At 45.8% G+C, this 19,550-nt stretch overlaps 1 protein-coding gene across 1 annotated transcript in view; it reads right to left on the bottom strand.

Moving 5' to 3' along the window:
• The window catches only part of LOC138473786 (spondin-2-like), a 100,316-nt gene that overhangs the window by 25,351 nt on the left and 55,415 nt on the right, over positions 1 to 19,550 (bottom strand). Inside the window, exon 4 of the mRNA XM_069612207.1 lies at positions 13,452 to 13,559. Within this exon, the coding sequence (XP_069468308.1) occupies positions 13,452 to 13,559 (108 nt within the window). The remainder of the gene's footprint in view (positions 1 to 13,451; positions 13,560 to 19,550) is intronic.

Below are 19,550 nucleotides of genomic sequence, written 5' to 3'. Positions count from 1 at the left end.
TGGACCCTTGGTAGTTTTTTACATAGTTCTTTATTGCATGGAGATTTTTTTACTTTTGACTTTGGGCAAATATTTCTTGGATTCTGATTTGCAGTTTTGTGTTTTTATACGGACATGCAGCTTTTTTTTTCTCATTCACATTGTAGTTTGTTTTCTTTCTTTAGCATTCTTTATTTTTTTCAATACAATTTTGTTTCCATACTTCACTGTGTGGTATCATCTCATTGGTTTCATGCATGTCATGTTGTGTGTTTTCCCATTCAATTGCAACCATTGTGTGTGACGGACATGGGTTCATTAGCTTAATGAACATTGGGGGTGTAACATGTGATTTCCATTTCCATGTGGGTGAATGGGTTACTTGGTAGGGCTTTTTGGCTGTGGAGGCTGTCCATTACGCACATGATTGGGGTTTGTGAGGACCTGGTGGGGGCTGCCCATGGTGGCAGGGGGGTGGGGGTGGTGGTAGACATGAGTGGGGGCCTGGTGGAGGGTGACCCTGGATGCTGGGGGGTGGGGGTGGTGGTAGACATGAGTGGGGGCCTGGTGGAGGCTGCCCATGGTGGCAGGGGGGTGGGGGTGGTGGGAGACATGAGTGGGGGCGTGGTGGAGGCTGCCCCTGGTGGCTGGGGGGTGGGGGTGGTGGGAGACATGAGTGGGGGCCTGGTGGAGGCTGCCCATGGTGGCAGGGGGTGGGGGTGGTGGGAGACATGAGTGGGGGCCTGGTGGAGGCTGCCCATGGTGGCAGGGGGGTGGGGGTGGTGGTAGACATGAGTGGGGGCCTGGTGGAGGGTGACCCTGGATGCTGGGGGGTGGGGGTGGTGGTAGACATGAGTGGGGGCCTGGTGGAGGGTGAGCCTGGATGCTGGGGGGTGGGGGTGGTGGGAGACATGAGTGGGGGCCTGGTGGAGGCTGCCCATGGTGGCAGGGGGGTGGGGGTGGTGGGAGACATGAGTGGGGGCCTGGTGGAGGGTGACCCTGGATGCTGGGGGGTGGGGGTGGTGGGAGACATGAGTGGGGCCTGGTGGAGGGTGACCCTGGATGCTGGGGGGTGGGGGTGGTGGTAGACATGAGTGGGGGCCTGGTGGAGGCTGCCCCTGCACTGCTGGGGGGTGGGGGTGGTGGGAGACATGAGTGGGGGCCTGGTGGAGGCTGCCCCTGCACTGCTGGGGGGTGGGGGTGGTGGGAGACATGAGTGGGGGCCTGGTGGAGGCTGCCCCTGGTGGCTGGGGGGTGGGGGTGGTGGGAGACATGAGTGGGGGCCTGGTGGAGGCTGCCCATGGTGGCAGGGGGGTGGGGGTGGTGGGAGACATGAGTGGGGGCCTGGTGGAGGGTGACCCTGGATGCTGGGGGGTGGGGGTGGTGGTAGACATGAGTGGGGGCCTGGTGGAGGCTGCCCCTGCACTGCTGGGGGGTGGGGGTGGTGGGAGACATGAGTGGGGGCCTGGTGGAGGATGCCCATGGTGGCAGGGGGGTGGGGGTGGTGGTAGACATGCGTTGTTGATCAGTAGTGCAAGGTGACATGTGGGTTGGCTGGGGGGCATGCCCATGGTGGATGGGCTGCCTGCGGGACATGAGCATGGGTGCAGGGTAGTCCCCCGTGGTGTGGGCTGCCTGCAGGGTCCGTAGAGGTTGTGGAGCGTACACCTGGGAGGGCCCACACGGCCAATTCACGTGTGGTACTCCCCAGAACCCCTGAAATACACGTACCCTGCTGAAATCGCGTGTGGAACTTCCCGCGCACCCCTGAAATACACGTACCCTGCTGAAATCGCGTGTGGAAATTCCCGCGCACCCCTGAAATACACGTACCCTGCTCGCACTGGGCCAATCGCGTGTGGAACTTCCCGCGCACCCCTGAAATACACGTACCCTGATGAGATCGCGTGTGGAACTTCCCGCGCACCCCTGAAATACACGTACCCTGCTGAAATCGCGTGTGGAACTTCCCGCGCACCCCTGAAATACACGTACCCTGCTGAAATCGCGTGTGGAAATTCCCGCGCACCCCTGAAATACACGTACCCTGCTTGCACTGGGCCAATCGCGTGTGGAACTTCCCGCGCACCCCTGAAATACACATACCCTGATGAAATCGCGTGTGGAACTTCCCGCGCACCCCTGAAATACACGTACCCTGCTGAAATCGCGTGTGGAACTTCCCGCGCACCCCTGAAATACACGTACCCTGCTGGAATCGCGTGTGGAAATTCCCGCGCACCCCTGAAATACACGTACCCTGCTCGCACTGGGCCAATCGCGTGTGGAACTTCCCGCGCACCCCTGAAATACACGTACCCTGCTGAAATCGCGTGTGGAACTTCCCGCGCACCCCTGAAATACACGTACCCTGCTGAAATCGCGTGAGGAAATTTCCGCGCACCCCTGAAATACACGTACCCTGCTCGCACTGCGCCAATCGCGTGTGGAACTTCCTGCGCACCCCTGAAATACACGTACCCTGCTGAAATCGCGTGTGGAACTTCCCGCGCACCCCTGAAATACACGTACCCTGCTGAAATCGCGTGTGGAACTTCCCGCGCACCCCTGAAATACACGTACCCTGCTGAAATCGCGTGTGGAAATTCCCGCGCACCCCTGAAATACACATACCCTGCTCGCACTGGGCCAATCGCGTGTGTAACTTCCTGCGCACCCCTGAAATACACGTACCCTGATGAAATCGCGTGTGGAACTTCCCGCGCACCCCTGAAATACACGTACCCTGCTGAAATCGCGTGTGGAACTTCCCGCGCACCCCTGAAATACACGTACCCTGCTGAAATCGCGTGTGGAAATTCCCGCGCACCCCTGAAATACACGTACCCTGCTTGCACTGGGCCAATCGCGTGTGGAACTTCCCGCGCACCCCTGAAATACACATACCCTGATGAAATCGCGTGTGGAACTTCCCGCGCACCCCTGAAATACACGTACCCTGCTGAAATCGCGTGTGGAACTTCCCGCGCACCCCTGAAATACACGTACCCTGCTGGAATCGCGTGTGGAAATTCCCGCGCACCCCTGAAATACACGTACCCTGCTCGCACTGGGCCAATCGCGTGTGGAACTTCCCGCGCACCCCTGAAATACACGTACCCTGCTGAAATCGCGTGTGGAACTTCCCGCGCACCCCTGAAATACACGTACCCTGCTGAAATCGCGTGAGGAAATTTCCGCGCACCCCTGAAATACACGTACCCTGCTCGCACTGCGCCAATCGCGTGTGGAACTTCCTGCGCACCCCTGAAATACACGTACCCTGCTGAAATCGCGTGTGGAACTTCCCGCGCACCCCTGAAATACACGTACCCTGCTGAAATCGCGTGTGGAACTTCCCGCGCACCCCTGAAATACACGTACCCTGCTGAAATCGCGTGTGGAAATTCCCGCGCACCCCTGAAATACACATACCCTGCTCGCACTGGGCCAATCGCGTGTGTAACTTCCTGCGCACCCCTGAAATACACGTACCCTGATGAAATCGCGTGTGGAACTTCCCTGTGCACCCCTGAAATACACGTACCCTGCTGAAATCGCATTTGGAAATTCCCGCGCACCCCTGAAATACACGTACTCTGCTCGCACTGGGCCAATCGCGTGTGGAACTTCCCGCGCACCCCTGAAATACACGTACCCTGATGAAATCGCGTGTGGAACTTCCCGCGCACCCCTGAAATACACGTACCCTGCTGAAATCGCGTGTGGAAATTCCCGCGCACCCCTGAAATACACGTACCCTGCTCGCACTGGGCCAATCGCGTGTGGAACTTCCCGCGCACCCCTGAAATACACGTACCCTGATGAAATCGCGTGTGGAACTTCCCGCGCACCCCTGAAATACACGTACCCTGATGAAATCGCGTGTGGAACTTCCCACGCACCCCTGAAATACACGTACCCTGCTGAAATCGCGTGTGGAACTTCCCGCGCACCCCTGAAATCCACGTACCCGGCCAAATCGCGTGTGAGACTTCCCGCGCACCCCGGTATACACGCACACGTATTTTTTGTCAGCGGGTGTCCGTGTTTGTGGGTACCCCTTTGCACGTCATTTGTCCAGGAGGGCCACAGTATAGGACATTCATCATGGCAGTATATAGGTGCTATTTGTTGGCGCACCTTTTGGCACACATTTCTTACAGCCGCAGAGACGCTACCGCCTGCTTTCTTGTGGCGGTCGTGTTTGTGCCTGTGCGCTGGTTTGAGCGTGCGCTTTTTTGCCCTATTCTATTCCATGAATACGTGTTGTAGGCGAGCGTGTGGGCGTTCCGCGCACTTGTGCCCTGTACTTCCCCCGTGACGCCCACGTTTTGGCAAGTTGTTCCCCATTCCGAGTGTTACGCCCGTGTTCCGCCTACTTTTGTTGCGTGCGCCGCGCTATGTGCGAATTTCGCTGTGGCCTGTGCGATTTTCGCTGTGACCTGGCGCACGCTGTTAGATGGCCTGTGCGCCAACGTGCGCTGCACACTTTTTTATCGCACATCCGCTGGTTTTCTCGCGCACGGACTTCCATGAATCGATGTGCGCTGCTTTTCGTGCGATTTTCGCACTTGCACTGTGATTTTCGCTATTCCACTGCGATTCGCATGTTTTTGCCCACTTGCTCCGCGCTAATTATTCCATGAATCGGCCTGTGAGTCTGCAGCGCATCAGTAGGTCCCTGTTGTGGGATGAAGGGAATCTTGTAAGGTACGGGGGGGAGGGTGATTCAATTTTTTCCTTTCCGAGATGATATTATGACAGTAGATATTTTGAGCCTTCTGGGAGTCCGTTTCAGCCCAGTCCTTCTCTCGTAGAAGTTTCTTGGCCTTATCCGGATTATCTTTGAGTGTCTCTATTGAAATATTGTTCTGTAATAATAGATGACTACATTTCTGTTTCCAGATACAAAAAAGTTTCTCACCCTTGTTGTTCCTTGAGTTTACCAAAATCTCAAAAGGGATTGGAGGATTTTCCAATAGACATTTGCGATAGAGGGAGAGTGTTTTCCATAAGACTATTGAGACCATGGATGAAGTCTTAACTCATATCTAATTGTTGCCATTTTTAGGCAGTTTGGAAGTCTGAGAATTTTCCGCAAAAAATAGGCCTCAAGTTTCCCCCATACTGCTCAGGACAGGTTTAGAAATGTCTCGGCTCTGTGGGTCAGGATAGGTACGACCTTTTGTTTGTAAAAGGAGATAATCAGAATCATGGAGTAAGTTCTGTATCTCCGGTGCAGGGCCCTCCCCTTGGTTGTTAGTTTAGCTAGCCTTTCCCTGATTAAATTATATTGCGCCTGTTTGTTGATATTTTGATTAATTCTGACCCCAAGGTATGTTGTAGTATCAATGATTTTCAAGACCTGCTTTTTGATTTTCCAAGTGAAGGGGGTCTTGTTCTTCCTGGCGCCTAGTGCAGATTGCATTACCAGGATCATTGATTTATCTGCATTGATTTTCATTTTGTTTTGGTTGAGATAATTCTTGAATTCCACTATTCGCCGCTGGAGCCCTATTGCCGTTTGATCAATAAAAACAACATCATCTGCATAAAGGATCCAAGGAAGTAGTCCCTTCGAGCTTCAGTGGAAATGCTTGCACTTTTTTTCTGGGATGATTTTATGTCCGCCAAGTACAAGACGAAAAGAAAAGGGGCTAAAGTCATAGGAGACTATCCATGTGGTTATTACTGTTTGTGAATTTACAGAAAATAATTGATTTTAAAATGATGTTAATGAATATAAATTGAGAAATGTTTCTAACTGCCTCCCTGCAGCTTCAACTATGTTGGCAAGACTTCTAGAATGGTTGGCACTTCCAATATAATGGGTACCCATTCTGAGAGGAACTAGACCCAAATGTTTACAAATCTCTCCCTTTAAAAACTGGAAAAATTGCCCCACACTACTGTGGGGTTATTTTTCCAGTTTTTGAAGGACGTGAGACTTTTGTAAACTAAACAAATGTCTGTTCAGTGATCAGACAACAAACCCAGTCGGGTTTGTATATACCACATTTGAAATTTCAAAAATAAAAATCTACTGAGGTTGAAAAGATCACCATGATTACTGTTTTACCATGGTGTAGCATGTATAGAAATCATTGAAAATGTACGGTATTTCCACAAATGGCACTTTAAAACGAACCCCAGATTACATGATTGCACTTTAATATGTTGAATATATATGTCCTGTGAGTTATTTCATTAGATGAGTTGTCATAATCAGTGTATATATGTTTTTCTTGGCCAAATGAATACATTGTGGTTTTAATATTTTGAGACAAAAGCTAAAGACTCGCCTGCAGTTATTGAATTTTTTGACTGCTAAGTGTTCAAAAGCTGCATATTTAGGGAACAGGAGGAGGGGGTAGCTTGTTACTCTTGTGGTGTTACAATCTACATTGCCCCTACAGAAATGTGTGACAACAGCTAAACAAAGCTATGCCTTTGTTCCCCACTGAAACACATTATCATCCTAGCATGATCATGTTTTTACTTGGGAAACACTACCATTGGATTTTTTAAACATACAGCCTATCATATCTGCTTGGTGAAAGTGCATCACACTGGAGCAAACAGCTTCATTGTGAGGGACATCTGACACAGTGCACCATATCAATTTCGATCCATGCACTGCCATGCACAAATCTCGGGTACTGAAATCAATATGCACAGCACACCAACACCAGCCCATGTACATTTATATATTTTGTTAAGTGATCAATATATCTTCACTGTCACAAATGATCACCAATATAAGGGATTGGAGCCACCTTGCCAACCATCGGCAGCAGGGCCTTCTCCATTGCAGCTGCCAAACTCTGGAACAACCTTCCACTGTCACTCAGAGACGCCCCCAATCATCTTGATTTTAGAAGAGCCCTTAAGACCATCCTTTTCTAGTCATCTTCTTCCACTGGTTTTCTCCTTTAGCAAGCAGCTCTCCTCTTCAGCGACATGATGCCCTTGGGTGACCGTGCGCTATATAAGTTCAGTTAACATAACATAACATAACCTTGCCACTTGGCATAACCATGCCTTTCATTCAGAGGCGTTGCTACTGGGTGGATTTAGGGCTCTATAGCCCCGGGTCTTTTGGTTGTAGCCCCGGATAGAAGCTAAGGGGTTACAACCAAAAAGGCTAGCTAGCCCCCAGTCCCGACAGTCCCAAGATTAGCGTAGCCTCGGATCTTTTCCTGATCTAGCAACACCCCTGCTTTCATTTAACCAATTTAATGAATACATTCTTTTATGATTGCAATATACAGCTCTATGAGCGAAGTACATGTGACATGTTGGCACTGTTAATATTGATGCCATTGGTGCTTCTTTAATCAGACTAAAATCTATTCTTACATTTGGGCTCTGTGAAATCATTATGCCGACACTACAATTAGTAGAATAATTTTCCAACAACTTCAACTATTAGATAAAATGTCATTCTCCTAGATTTCTTCCCATGTCACGCTCCTTGTCATCAGAAAGGTATAATTTCCTTCTGATTTCCCCACATCACTTAAGAGGTTGCTTACAGAATAACTCTATTTCTAATCTTTTTTTAAATAATTACAAGGGCCCATTATTGAGAAGCTTGGAAAACATACTAAATACAATTCCAGCTGTATTCAAAAGACACCCAGCTTGGGCTTGCCACTTAGTGATGGATAGGCTTATTCAAGTTAAGCAATGGATGTACCAGACTTGGCTCATTTTAAATTGATCTAAGACACATCTCATGTGTATGGGTCAGTAGATCTCCCTCCATTTATCTCCCCGTGGCAAGACGTATTGGGACCAACCCCTATTCCAGTAACAAAGGCATGGGACATTGGGGTAAACTATGGCAATTGCGTCTCATTCAGTTCACGTCAATCCAGTCACAAAAATCATTTTCCATCACCTCTACCCTCTCAGTGGGATCCTCACTCTGATCCACCTTTACTCCAAAAGTGACATCTCAGCTTGATTACTGGAATGCATTTTATAGAGGGAGCCTGGCAAAACCACTAAACAAGCTTCAGAGAGCTGAGAATCCAACTACATGACTCGTCTATGGACTCCAAAGCTTTGGCCGCATCACACAGACTTGAAGTTCCCACAATGGTTATCAATAAAAGAAAGTTCGTAGTTCAAGTTACTGTTCATTGTCCACAGATCTCTAAATACAGTGTCTAAGATTTTTCAGCCATACGTGGCAGATAAATACCTCAGATCAGCCTACCATTCTTGGCTTACCATTCACATATCTAACGTTACAAGATTCAGAGGGACAGGGTGCCACATTCATGGCTCCATGGCCACAAACTCAATTTACTCTACATTTAAGACCCAGCAGAAGAACTTTTAAAGTTTAGGAATGCCTATAAGACTCAACCCTTGCATATGGCTTTTAGCCAATGGTATAATTTCACTTGAATGCTGCTCTCAAATCTGCTGTCAAGCTACAATTCTCAGAATAGTCCTATGAATAGTCCTGTGTTAGAGGGGCCTAGGTTTCATCCTGAACCCTTGCGATTAGGGAGTTGCCACTGTTCAGGTGGGAGATGAGCAGGGCTGGATTACTTTTTCTGAAGGTTGGAGCAGAGATGAAAGGCATGACATTTCAGAGGAACATGGGCTGGTATGATGCTGTTTCGGTCCTCTTGGAGATGTGTGTCTTGAATGAGAGTTCTGAGGTGATGGTAAAGCTACGATAATTTTAGTGTTCAGTGTTTTGTTTTTACTTCCAGTGGTGTTTTTCCAGTGTTTTCAAAAATGTTCTGGGTCTGTGCTCATCAGTGTTTTCCCGTTTGCACCCTTAAAAAAATCGCAGATAACAGTTTTTGCCACTGTGAACACACAAATATTATTTTATTGTTTCTTTCAGTGCATAAGTAGGGTAATATCTCTCCGAACAAGATGTTATGAAAACTTTCCGGAAAATAAAGATTAATATGTTAATCCAGTAATAAGTAACATTTCTACAAGTCAAAATGATTGCAGTAAATCAAGCAATACTTTTTCTGGGACTCTTTGCCCATCCTTACCCTTTTTTTTCTTCCCATGAAGACTTGTAAAAATGACCTTTCCACATCGGCTCTGGACCCGGGCAAGGCCAAAATATGCAACACACAAACTAATATATCAGCCACTGTGGGTGGTTGCCCACCCAATACTCATGTACCAGGAGATTCTCAGGCACAGGCACTGGCAAATAGGCATTGGACAGTCTCAGAGTCATTCAAATGGTGAAAAATAAATGCATACTTGTCAAAGTCTGGACACAATTCATTTTTTGTGGAAGAGATCAAGTACTTGCATGGCATACAACAAAGAGGCATTACTCACTTCGAATGACATGGTGGCTGATGGGATGTTTCTACAGAGCCTTGCTTACCATTTTTCATGTATTGTGGAGAAGAATATACAAAACTTCTCCTCAGCATTCCTTTGTCTGACTGGCAGACATTCCAGTAGTGCATATGTTACAGGGCCAAAGTCACTGAAAGTGTCACCCAGCTTCCTTTCAAATGACACTGTACACTTGGTAAATATATGTGTTTTCAGATTCCATCCTTTTCATTATATCAACTACAGCCGTCATGTTTTCTTACAAAAATCTAAGAACAAAGTAGACTGTGCTTTTCTGCACCTCACTATCAATGTGTGCCCTCAGATCCTCACATTTCTTGCTTGAGGCCTCATCACTAAGGAGAAAATCGGTAAAAGGTTGCCACAACAATAGTATGGTGTTCACTGCCTCCAATACAGAGAACCATTGGCTAAAGAAGACAGTTGGAATGAACTTTTCTTTCATGCCATACAAAGAGGAACATTCTAGGTATTTGCGATTCAGTTCACATGCATATCTAAATAGTGCACCGGAATGGACCACAACGTCAACTACATTCATAATCAAATCGGAGGAGTTTAAAGCTGCTTTTACAACTCAATCAAGTAAGTCGGAAGGGTCTTGCTTGGGAAGGCCTTGAAATCGGCATTCCCGTTAGATAGATCATCACATAACCTGTTCATATATATTTATTTTATTGTAACATTTATTGTAGGGCACAAAACCCTGAGGCATCTAGAAGCTAGCTACAGTACAAGTGCAGGAGTACAGTCCACAGAGTGTAGAACTGAGCATGAAGGCTACAAAGGGTAGATTGTGAATGCAAGATCCGGCAACGCCTCACCTCATGGTACTGGGAGCTACATCAGATGTGCAGGTACAAGTAAGCATAAAGAGTAACATTAGTATAGGTGTACAATCTGGCAAAGTCTCGCCCCATGGTACCGGGGGCTACATCAGACGTGCAGGTACAAGTAAGCATAAGGAGTAATATTAGTATAGGTGTACAATCTGGCAAAACCTCACCTCATGGTATGGGAGGCTACATCAGGTATGCAGGTGTAGGTAAACATAATAAGTGACATTAGTGTAGGTTTACAATCTGGCAATGCCTCACCTCATGGTACAGGGGGCTACATCAGATATACAGGTGTAGGTAAACACAATAAGTGAAATTAGTATAGGCGTACAATCTGGCAAACCCTCACCTCATGGCACGAGGGGCTACATCAGGTAAACAGGCGTAGGTAAACATAATAAGTGACATTAGTATAGGTGTCAATGGCAAAACAAAAGAGGTAATGGCTGGAAGGGTTAGAATGAATCGTAACCTCTGGCATTGGTCTGGGAAACCCTCCAGACCATCGTTCTTCACCTGCCAAGCCATTACAAAAGGGGAAAGACAATATGCAAATAAAATAAGGCTTGGTTTCACCCCCAAAGGTGTAGTCCAGCCCGAACTGCTAGGTCACATCCCTTCTGCACGAGACCACAAGCATCCCCAGACATGTTTCAGCCTTGTTGGGTGACATCAGTGAGGAGTAGCTTAGGTCTCTAGGCCCAGCAGGTACGGTACCCAAGTCTGGACATACCTGTCCCACTCTGGGTGACATGTTTACCAACACGGCTTTCTTTCCGGCTCGCGAGGCACTATTGTGTTTCTGCAACCTCGTTCAACACACGGAGTATACAATACTCATTTGGCTTTCTGATGCACCTTTTCATTTGGCTGCTGAGGTATTTCTGAGCCCAGAGGACATTGCCTTACGACTGGCATTAAAACATGTTTTCATCATAGCATGCCCTACAAACATCTTTGAATCCCTCTTATATGGGTAAAGGGGGCCCCGCTGGGCCCGAATTGAGGGCAGTCCACAAAACATTTTTCTGCTGGACTCTGTCTGACAACCACCTCATTTGTGTGGACTCATCTATCTACTTTCAACCAAGTTCGGTTGGAGTCATTTACCTTTGGGTATCCTTTCTTGAAACCTTTTGCTAAAGTTGCAGATTGGTTCCTCTATGTGCGAAGGGTCCTCCAAAAGAAATTGTTTTTGGGTCCTGAAGAAGGCTTTCGTCATCAAAATCTTAGACATCAGCCGAAACGTCAACTCACCTAATGAAGAAGTTGCCCATTATTCATATTGATGGTCCAATACATGTATTGCATAATATGATACCGTATAAGGATTTGTTACACTTCTAATATTGCCTGCAGCATAGGCCTTATTGACGTAGACCGCAGTTAGATTTTCATGTATGTTGGGCTGACAGAGTGTGGTCCTTTGTCCCACTCTTTGGTACAGTTTCAACTCCTTTCACATAGGGTTCCTCAATCATGTAATGTATGTGATGAACTCAAGATACTTTACAATCATTTAATGCTTGTGTGTCTAAATGACTGTGTTCTTTCGTTTGTTTGACTTATTTTTGAACACGCATGTCTATTTTTTCTTCTTTCGCCCCCCCCCTCATTTTTTGTGTGTATATTCTGGTTTTCAGTATTTATAATGGTTTCATGTATTAATGGATGCACAATGATTTATTATTGTTAAGAGTTTTATGTATGCAAAAAATATTCGGATTAAATACCAATATTGTTATTTTTGAAAAAATTGCAATAGCAAGGACTGATTATTTATTTATTACTATTTTATGTCAGCCATTTAATGGTTCAGATAATTGATATGTTTACGCAAACTCTGTTATGCAACCCAATTTTAACACTGGTCCACAGTCTGTCCTGTTCTTTTTTGAAGGTTGTGGATGGGAAAAATTGGCCACCTTAATCCTTATAACTATCTGCTTTGACTTTAGAGTATCTTTGCTGTAAGTTGCAGCTATATGTTGGGAATTTTTTCTTGGTATATATTTACCAATTGGACCATCTGCCTGGTGCAAGTTGTCATTCCAGGGGCACACACTTGCCATAGAGCCCTGGGGTACCTTTGCATTTGTTGTAAGGCAAGCTGGTTCCAGCCTGCACTAAGGCACGTGCAAATTCATGTGCCACATCTTTTTCCTCATTGCGTTTTCTTTTAAAACACGTCAGTGTCTCTGTAAGGGACATTTGGCACAGACCACTTTCAGATTTTGGCAGATCTTTCAACCTTAGATCTTGCTCCCAGCTACCTGATGGACAAATTAAAGAGAAAGTCATCCATTAGACAGACTAGAACCGTGAATTCTAACTGCCTGGCAATCCCAAGATTCAAACTCTCCACCATCGGAGGTAACAGCTTCCCTGTGAAAGCTGCTACACTTTGGAACTCCTTACCACATAGCCTGAGAGCAGACCAACCCTACTTACACTTTAGAAGGAATTTCATTAAACACCTGAACTCCAATAACCCATAGACACATCATCGTAGTCTCCTTTAGTCACTGCCCTAACAGTATTATATAACCTTGCCTACTACCTACCTGAACAATTTCTATACATTATATCATATCTACACATATTAATCCTACTTCTCCACCTTTACATATTTGCACACACATATATTGCTGTATATGTATATCATTGTATAGGACATTGTATATTCTATATATCTGTAATTTTCTTTTGTATATGTTGATAATTTTTCATAACTGTATATTTCTATAACATTGTAAGCCTCGCATTTTCTTTCTGCTGCGCCCTGCTGCCTATGGGTATGGGGCGCATTATAAATAAATAAACAAACAAACAAACAAACATACTCAGCGATTCGGCTTGAAGTCCTTCCATTTACCAATTAAAGTGTTACTCTGTAAGCCTTGCAAATTAACACTTTATTACCATTGAGTTCTTCTACTGTAAAATCTTTTTGTTCCCGTGCATAATCCTCAGCGGTCTTGGGTTTGCAGGGCATTGCTCAATGCCAGAGAAGCCTCTTGGAACAATTACAAAAGAAGAACTTAGAAAAGGCATGTCACTAACTTTGTCTTTCAAATTCATTACCAGTACCTTCCCCTACAACATCTGGTCTTCAAGTCACATCCTCTCCACCCATTGCCAAGGACCCATGTCCTTCACTCTTTTATCCACGGTACATTTTTAAGTGTTTTGTGCCAAAACTGCATTGCTTTCCCTGTGAGTTCTATGAATAAATAATTCAATAAAAAACATTTGAAATAAATCTGTCACACTTACCACGGGTGAATTCAGATGTCTCGTTTTGGGCCTCTTCAGTCAAGTGACTACTATTATGATTGCTGGATGGCAAACCTCTCAAATCCAGTTGGAAATCTGATTGGTTCACTGCAAAGGGAAAAAAGACATTAACATAACAGCACTGGCTGGTAGCAAAGAGTCCCAGTCTATCAAACAGTCTACCCGGCTGATTACAAACACTTCCCTGCTGGTAGAGCATTAAACCTCAGCTATCAATTTCACTTTCATCAAGGGGCGAGAAAGGGCAGTCATGAGCACCATACAACAGTGTTCTTTGCCACTAAGCCAGTATTTTGGCCTATGCTGTACCTGGCTCTCATATGCCACTTGATCACACTTTGTGTGCCCTTTCTCTGATGCCCTTTCTGTTCTTCAGTATTTGGCTTTCTTTTGCTCTCGTTTTGGGTACGATTCAGGTGAACGCACTATTTCTGTTTTCTCTCTCACTCTGCATCAGGGTGGTCTGTTATTCTCACTCCCCACACTTGCACTTAAGTTATATTCTCACACCCTCTTTAACTATCTTTGGAGTCTGGCCTTCGAAGCATGCTCTGCTGAAACATCTCAGTGTTTCCAACCAACATGTCAGTATAATGGTTTATTGTTAAGTCATTACCTTTAAAGTTGGTTGAGCCTAATGCAACCATTGCTCAAAGATGTTTATCAATCAGAGACTTATTTTGACGTGTTTTTGTACTGGTATTGTTATATATAAAAGATGGCAGGCTTTTAGAACTCACAATTTATTTAGGCAATGTGCAGTGAGATTACATTATTTTCCAAGGATCACGCACTTTGGTTAAGCAGCGTGCTACAAGTCCCTTGTTTTATGGCTGGTCCCTTGGAGACTGTTATGATACATTGCAGGACCCCAACTAATCGAATTTAAGCAGAACAGAAAAGGGAAATAATGACATGCTGCAAGAATAACATATGCCCGGGTTTGAGAGGTTAACCTTGAAATCCACCCTATTGTCCTCTGTCTACAAGCTCAAGCTACCTTCCCAACCTATTACGGGACCAAGGTGCGGCACAAAGCACAGACATAGCAGCTGTACAGCTGCTTGGTCTTATCGATGTGAAACTACTAGAGGGCTTTCATAGTGTTTGACATAACAAAGACCTGCAAACGAGAATTGCCCAAATAAAAAAGTAATCTTTTAATTAACCCTTCCACTGTGTGTTTAAAAGCGGGACTGGCCATATACCTAGGGAACATTTTCATCCCTGGAGCAGCACCCGGAGAGCTGCAGTGAACGGAAGTCTGGAACAAATAAGCCCAGGGCTCATACTTCCAAGGGTCAAGTCAAAGGACCAGTAGGTGATGATGCCTGCCCTCTGTGTTTAAAAAAGTAAATAAATACATAGCTCTCAACTCACTCGCTTTTGGCGGGTCTCACCGGACAAAAGCATCCACACACCTGCCCATCTGCCACCTCCTTTGTTTCACTCACTTCCCCCACCTTGCGAGATGTGTGATGTAGAGATGTGTGATGTAGAGATGTGTAAAGCTCTAGGATGTAAACGGCCGAGCACCTTCATTGTCATATTGGGGAGAATGTCAACTGTAGAAAGGGGTTGCAAGAAGTGCGTTTCTGACCAGGGTTTCTGCACAAGCACTGGTGTACTATGGACGTGAGCTCCACACAATGTTTATTCGCAGAATCTGTGACATTCCACCGACCTGGATAATTCACGCATTTTCACAGCATTTCTATGGGGGGCTGGTCCCCCATACTCCCTATTACACTCCCCTCCTAACCCATTATTCCCTATAAAAAACTGCAAATAAATGATGAAAAGTCTTTTGAGCAAAGGGCTGCTGCATTTTGAGGGGACGGAGGAGGGTGTGCAGCAATCTCAAGCTCAGGCAGTTTGTAGACAGTAAACCTCACACAACTGTGCTCAACCTCTTCCCCTTTTCCAATCCATTGCTAAACTGCCTACCTACACATTAGTCCCATCTGAAGATGTTTAGGCTTTACACCATGCATACCTAACAACATAAAAGATTTGGGCAGGTGTCTCGCACCATTTAGCCATCCATAGGCTTTAATAGGATATCACCCACCCCGTTGTCTCAAAAGGTTGGGAAGTATGTAAATGAATAGCATCACGCTGCAGTGCTATGGCTGGTAATCAAAGCCTTGTCTCCCACCTCTGAAACAAGACACTTAACTATTTCAAGGTAAGCCTTAATGAAATGGTATTTCACTCTGATGCTTGTGAACTAACAATGCTCGTGAGAGTCCCCCTACTTTCATTTTCAGGACTCGAGCCCTGGAGACCCTATTGACCCCAGGGAAGGGGGAGTGAAGCATAGGCCGCAATCCCTCCCTCTGCTCTGAGCCGTCATGCACCAAAGTTCCGGTAGAATGGAAAAAGTGCAGCTAAGCAGAGCATGGGTCATGGGTCAAACACTGTACGACACGCGACCACCAACAACACCGTTGGTCAATACTGTATCAGCCTAAACGTACCTTAAAAAGTGTCTGAGTAGTCTGGGTACAACAACAGTGATGATTATGATACGATCCAAGAGGTGTTTACAGCCACAAATATATCTAGCAAAATGCAGCCACTGATATAAGGGGACAAGTTTCCGTGGTCATGTGCTTAACACGAAAGGTCCATCAGATCCCCTGCCCCCATAGAGACACACACACACAGCCAATCAGAGCATACCCCCTGCAGGCCTTCTAATGGCCTTCTAATATCTACACTACCCCTCCTGCAGGCTTCCCTCTCCCATAAACAATTAAACTGCTGGGAGGCACACAGGGCTCAAAGCTTCACTGAAACTGTGTTTCTGGATTCCCCCAAAGAAGAAAATAACAATCTCAGGGAACCTTTGCCAGCTTATTTCGGATTTCCTCAAAAAATGGAAATCCTAGCGAATTTGCACTGGGTGAGAGTTGAAGTATGAATCTGTTGCGCTTCATTTCCATTAGCCGACTCTGCACTTAGGCATGCTTGGGCAGATTTCCTAAGATAATTATTTTGCTCTTTGTCAGGTTGAACCTTGGGCAGGTGCTTGAAATCCATGTTTGAGAGGGGGGGAGACGGTGCTTCAGATGATGGATGTCATTGATGCAAATCTTTAGGTAAAGCTGTGTGTTATTAGGATATAAGTGTATTTTGATGTCAGTGTTGGCAAGGAGTTCCACCAGAGGTTTCATGCAGTGCTTGATAATGACAGATGGCAAGATGGACCCATTATACACAGGCCACCACTGAAGAAAAGTATCAAGAGTACTGATATTATGGGATTATGGTATGATATTGGAAATCTCAGTCTACTCCTACAAGATTGATTCTTACTCCTACTTTATATTAATTGAAGTGGCACTTCTTTTCTGTTCCCTGTTTTAGACGTTCCATTCCATGAGCAGGACTTGTTTTCTACCAGGGAGCTTGAACCATCCATGTCTGCAAAGGATGAGGAACAGGGGGACTTAGAGGATTTCAAACTGTATTCTATGCATTGTGTCTAGCTTTGGAATTGGGCAATAATTCTAAAAAGGTAGCAGTAGCTGAAAAGCACTACTATGAGGCTACAGCTGCTAGGGCTGCTGGGGCTGTGAAAATGCTTACATTGCTATGTGGGCTTTGGCCCTGGTAAGTGATACAGGGTGGACATTTTGCAACTATATGCAGTACTAAGGGAGGATTAGCATTTGTAGATGGAAAAGGCCAGTATGTTATGCGTCGGATAAGGTGGCAGGTAGCCTTCATTGTATTGTAGTGCATGGCAATGTAATAAACCAGCTCTATCTCTTATTGTCTGGCCTTTGAAATTGCCTACATCTTCTTCATTCCATTTGGATGTGCCACTGATTGTGAAGTCTCCTCTTGAATCCCACTGTTGTTCCCAAATGTGTCTCTATTGGTCTTGCTACATAGTAGTGGCACAGTTATATTGCAGTTGAGTGGTTTTGTGTTCAACTTTACAACAAGACTGCTGATTTTACAGGGGTCCTAGCAGTCAATTGTCCTATTGATTGTTTGTTCAAGCAGATGTTTCCTCATGGATCATGTTGAATGTATGATTTGTGGAAAGGTACAAAGGAGTGTTGGTCAGAGTCCTGGCACTGATTTCTATATCTTTTTTCTTTTAAAACAGCGAGGAGGAAGAGGGATGCATTGTTAATGCTATGATTATGGACCAGTATTATTCAATATACTGAGGTCCTCCTCTTCCTCATCACATTCCTATATGCAGCCCCACATGCGCTCCTGTGTAGAATGTGTCTTCAGACATTGGGGAGGTGCTTGAGCTGTCTGAGTGTTATGTTTTATGTCTTAAAGGGAGGAGGTGGTGCTAAACCATTGGTTAAACTAAAAGAGCTAGTATGCTTACTTCAGTCACGCAGAGGACTTCGCCTATTTCATTGTTGTGGGTATCGGAAGAGGAAGAATTCATTTAATGGATGTTACCAGTGAATAAATATAGCAATATCATGCAAAACAATAAAGAAAAAGAAAAATGTCTGTCTAATATGATGAATCTGATGATGTCATCACTCCTTTCCCTTGAACAGCCTCTCCCCATGTGGCCAGGGGACAGCAGCTGCAACCTGATCCTGACCCTGGGGGTGGCTATTTGAGGGAGGATCACATGGGGGGAGGTGACTCTATGGGGAATGACACAACATCACCAGGTGAGACATGGTCTCCCCCTCTCTCTATTATGGATACTCCCTCCATTCCTGATGCCATAATGGCCTATTGTAGTAATCCCCTTCAACAATTTGCCAAGTTTGCTGACCGTATCATTTAATACTGATCCTTTGTAAGTACTGAAACGAGGAATAGGTATGGAATAATGAAGAGTGGCAGAAACGGCAAGCCAACGCAGCTGTCTAGTGTTTGGAAGATATTGAGCAGTGCCTGGAAGTGTAAAGTGGACACAGCTGAGAGAGAGAGAGAAACAGAGAGAGAGAGAGAGAAAGAGAGAGAGAGAGAGAGAGAGAAACACTCTGTAACGTATGCTGATACCGAGCGGAACACGAATGGTGGAGATGCGGGGAAAGACAGCAGCGAGGCTTTCGCGAGGGAGAGAACCGTGCAACTTTATTCGGACACCGGGCAGAATCCCAGAAACAGGCAAACCGGGGAATGCAGCATAAAGGCTTCTGAGCACAGTGGCCGAGCCGACTGAAGCACTTTGTTGAATACCTGCAGGTAGGAGAAGCAGCAGAAGCACAGGAAGGTGGTGCAAAGTCTACCCAGCTAAATGTATGTCCGCAAAGTCAGCGAACAGGAAAAGAGGAGGAACGACAGACGCGAGGATCCCTCAAGCCACACAGTGAGCCCATAGAGAGTGAGTGGGCAACTGCTGCACCTAGGGGTGAATGCTGTGTTGAGATTGAAGGCACGAACAGTGACAAACAAGCTTCAAGGACCCGCTTGTTAGAAGGTGAAGGGAAGCCAAGCACAAACATTGTTAATAAAAGGGCACTGGCCCTAATGTGGAGAGATAGAAAGTTATGGTGGAGAGAAAGTGTGAATAAGAGGAGAAAAAGCCTGACAGGCTAGTAAACCAGGCTGTGTAAGTCTGCGAGTGAACCAGGAGAAGTGTCTCATTCCTCCTAAGGCAAACCAAAGGGAGTAACGTACATTTTGGAACTGTGACCTGGCAGGAGAGTATACCAGGCAAAACCGAGTGAAATCAAGTGTGTGAAATGAATGGTAAAAGAGAATCCCAAGGAGGATTCATGCCCTTAGGATTTTGAGTTGCATTGAAGGTGAAAGAGAACCTGACAGGAGAGTTTACCAGGTATTCTGTGAGTCTGAGACCCACACACAAATTGTGTTATCATAAAAAGAGAATCCCAATGAAGATTCAAGCCCTTGGGATTTTGAATTGCACTAAATGCGAAAAAGATCTGGGGATGGGATTAATTTCCCAGGAGTGGATTGCTACACCAAAAGGAAGAGGTTATCCTCTTAGGTTATAAAGAACTTGGTTATTCTTTTGAACTTCTTTTTTGGTGAAGAGGAACCTGGTGAAGGGAATAATTCCCCAGAACTGAGTACATTATCCTATTGGAACCTTTGTTGGATTTATACCTTTCT

The sequence above is a fragment of the Ambystoma mexicanum genome, chromosome 8 (genome assembly GCF_040938575.1).
Source record: "Ambystoma mexicanum isolate Mex_15411 chromosome 8, UKY_AmexF1_1, whole genome shotgun sequence".
Lineage (NCBI taxonomy): Eukaryota > Metazoa > Chordata > Amphibia > Caudata > Ambystomatidae > Ambystoma > Ambystoma mexicanum.
The sequence above is the reverse complement of the archived record's forward strand: the minus strand, read 5'-3'. Positions and strand labels throughout refer to the sequence as shown.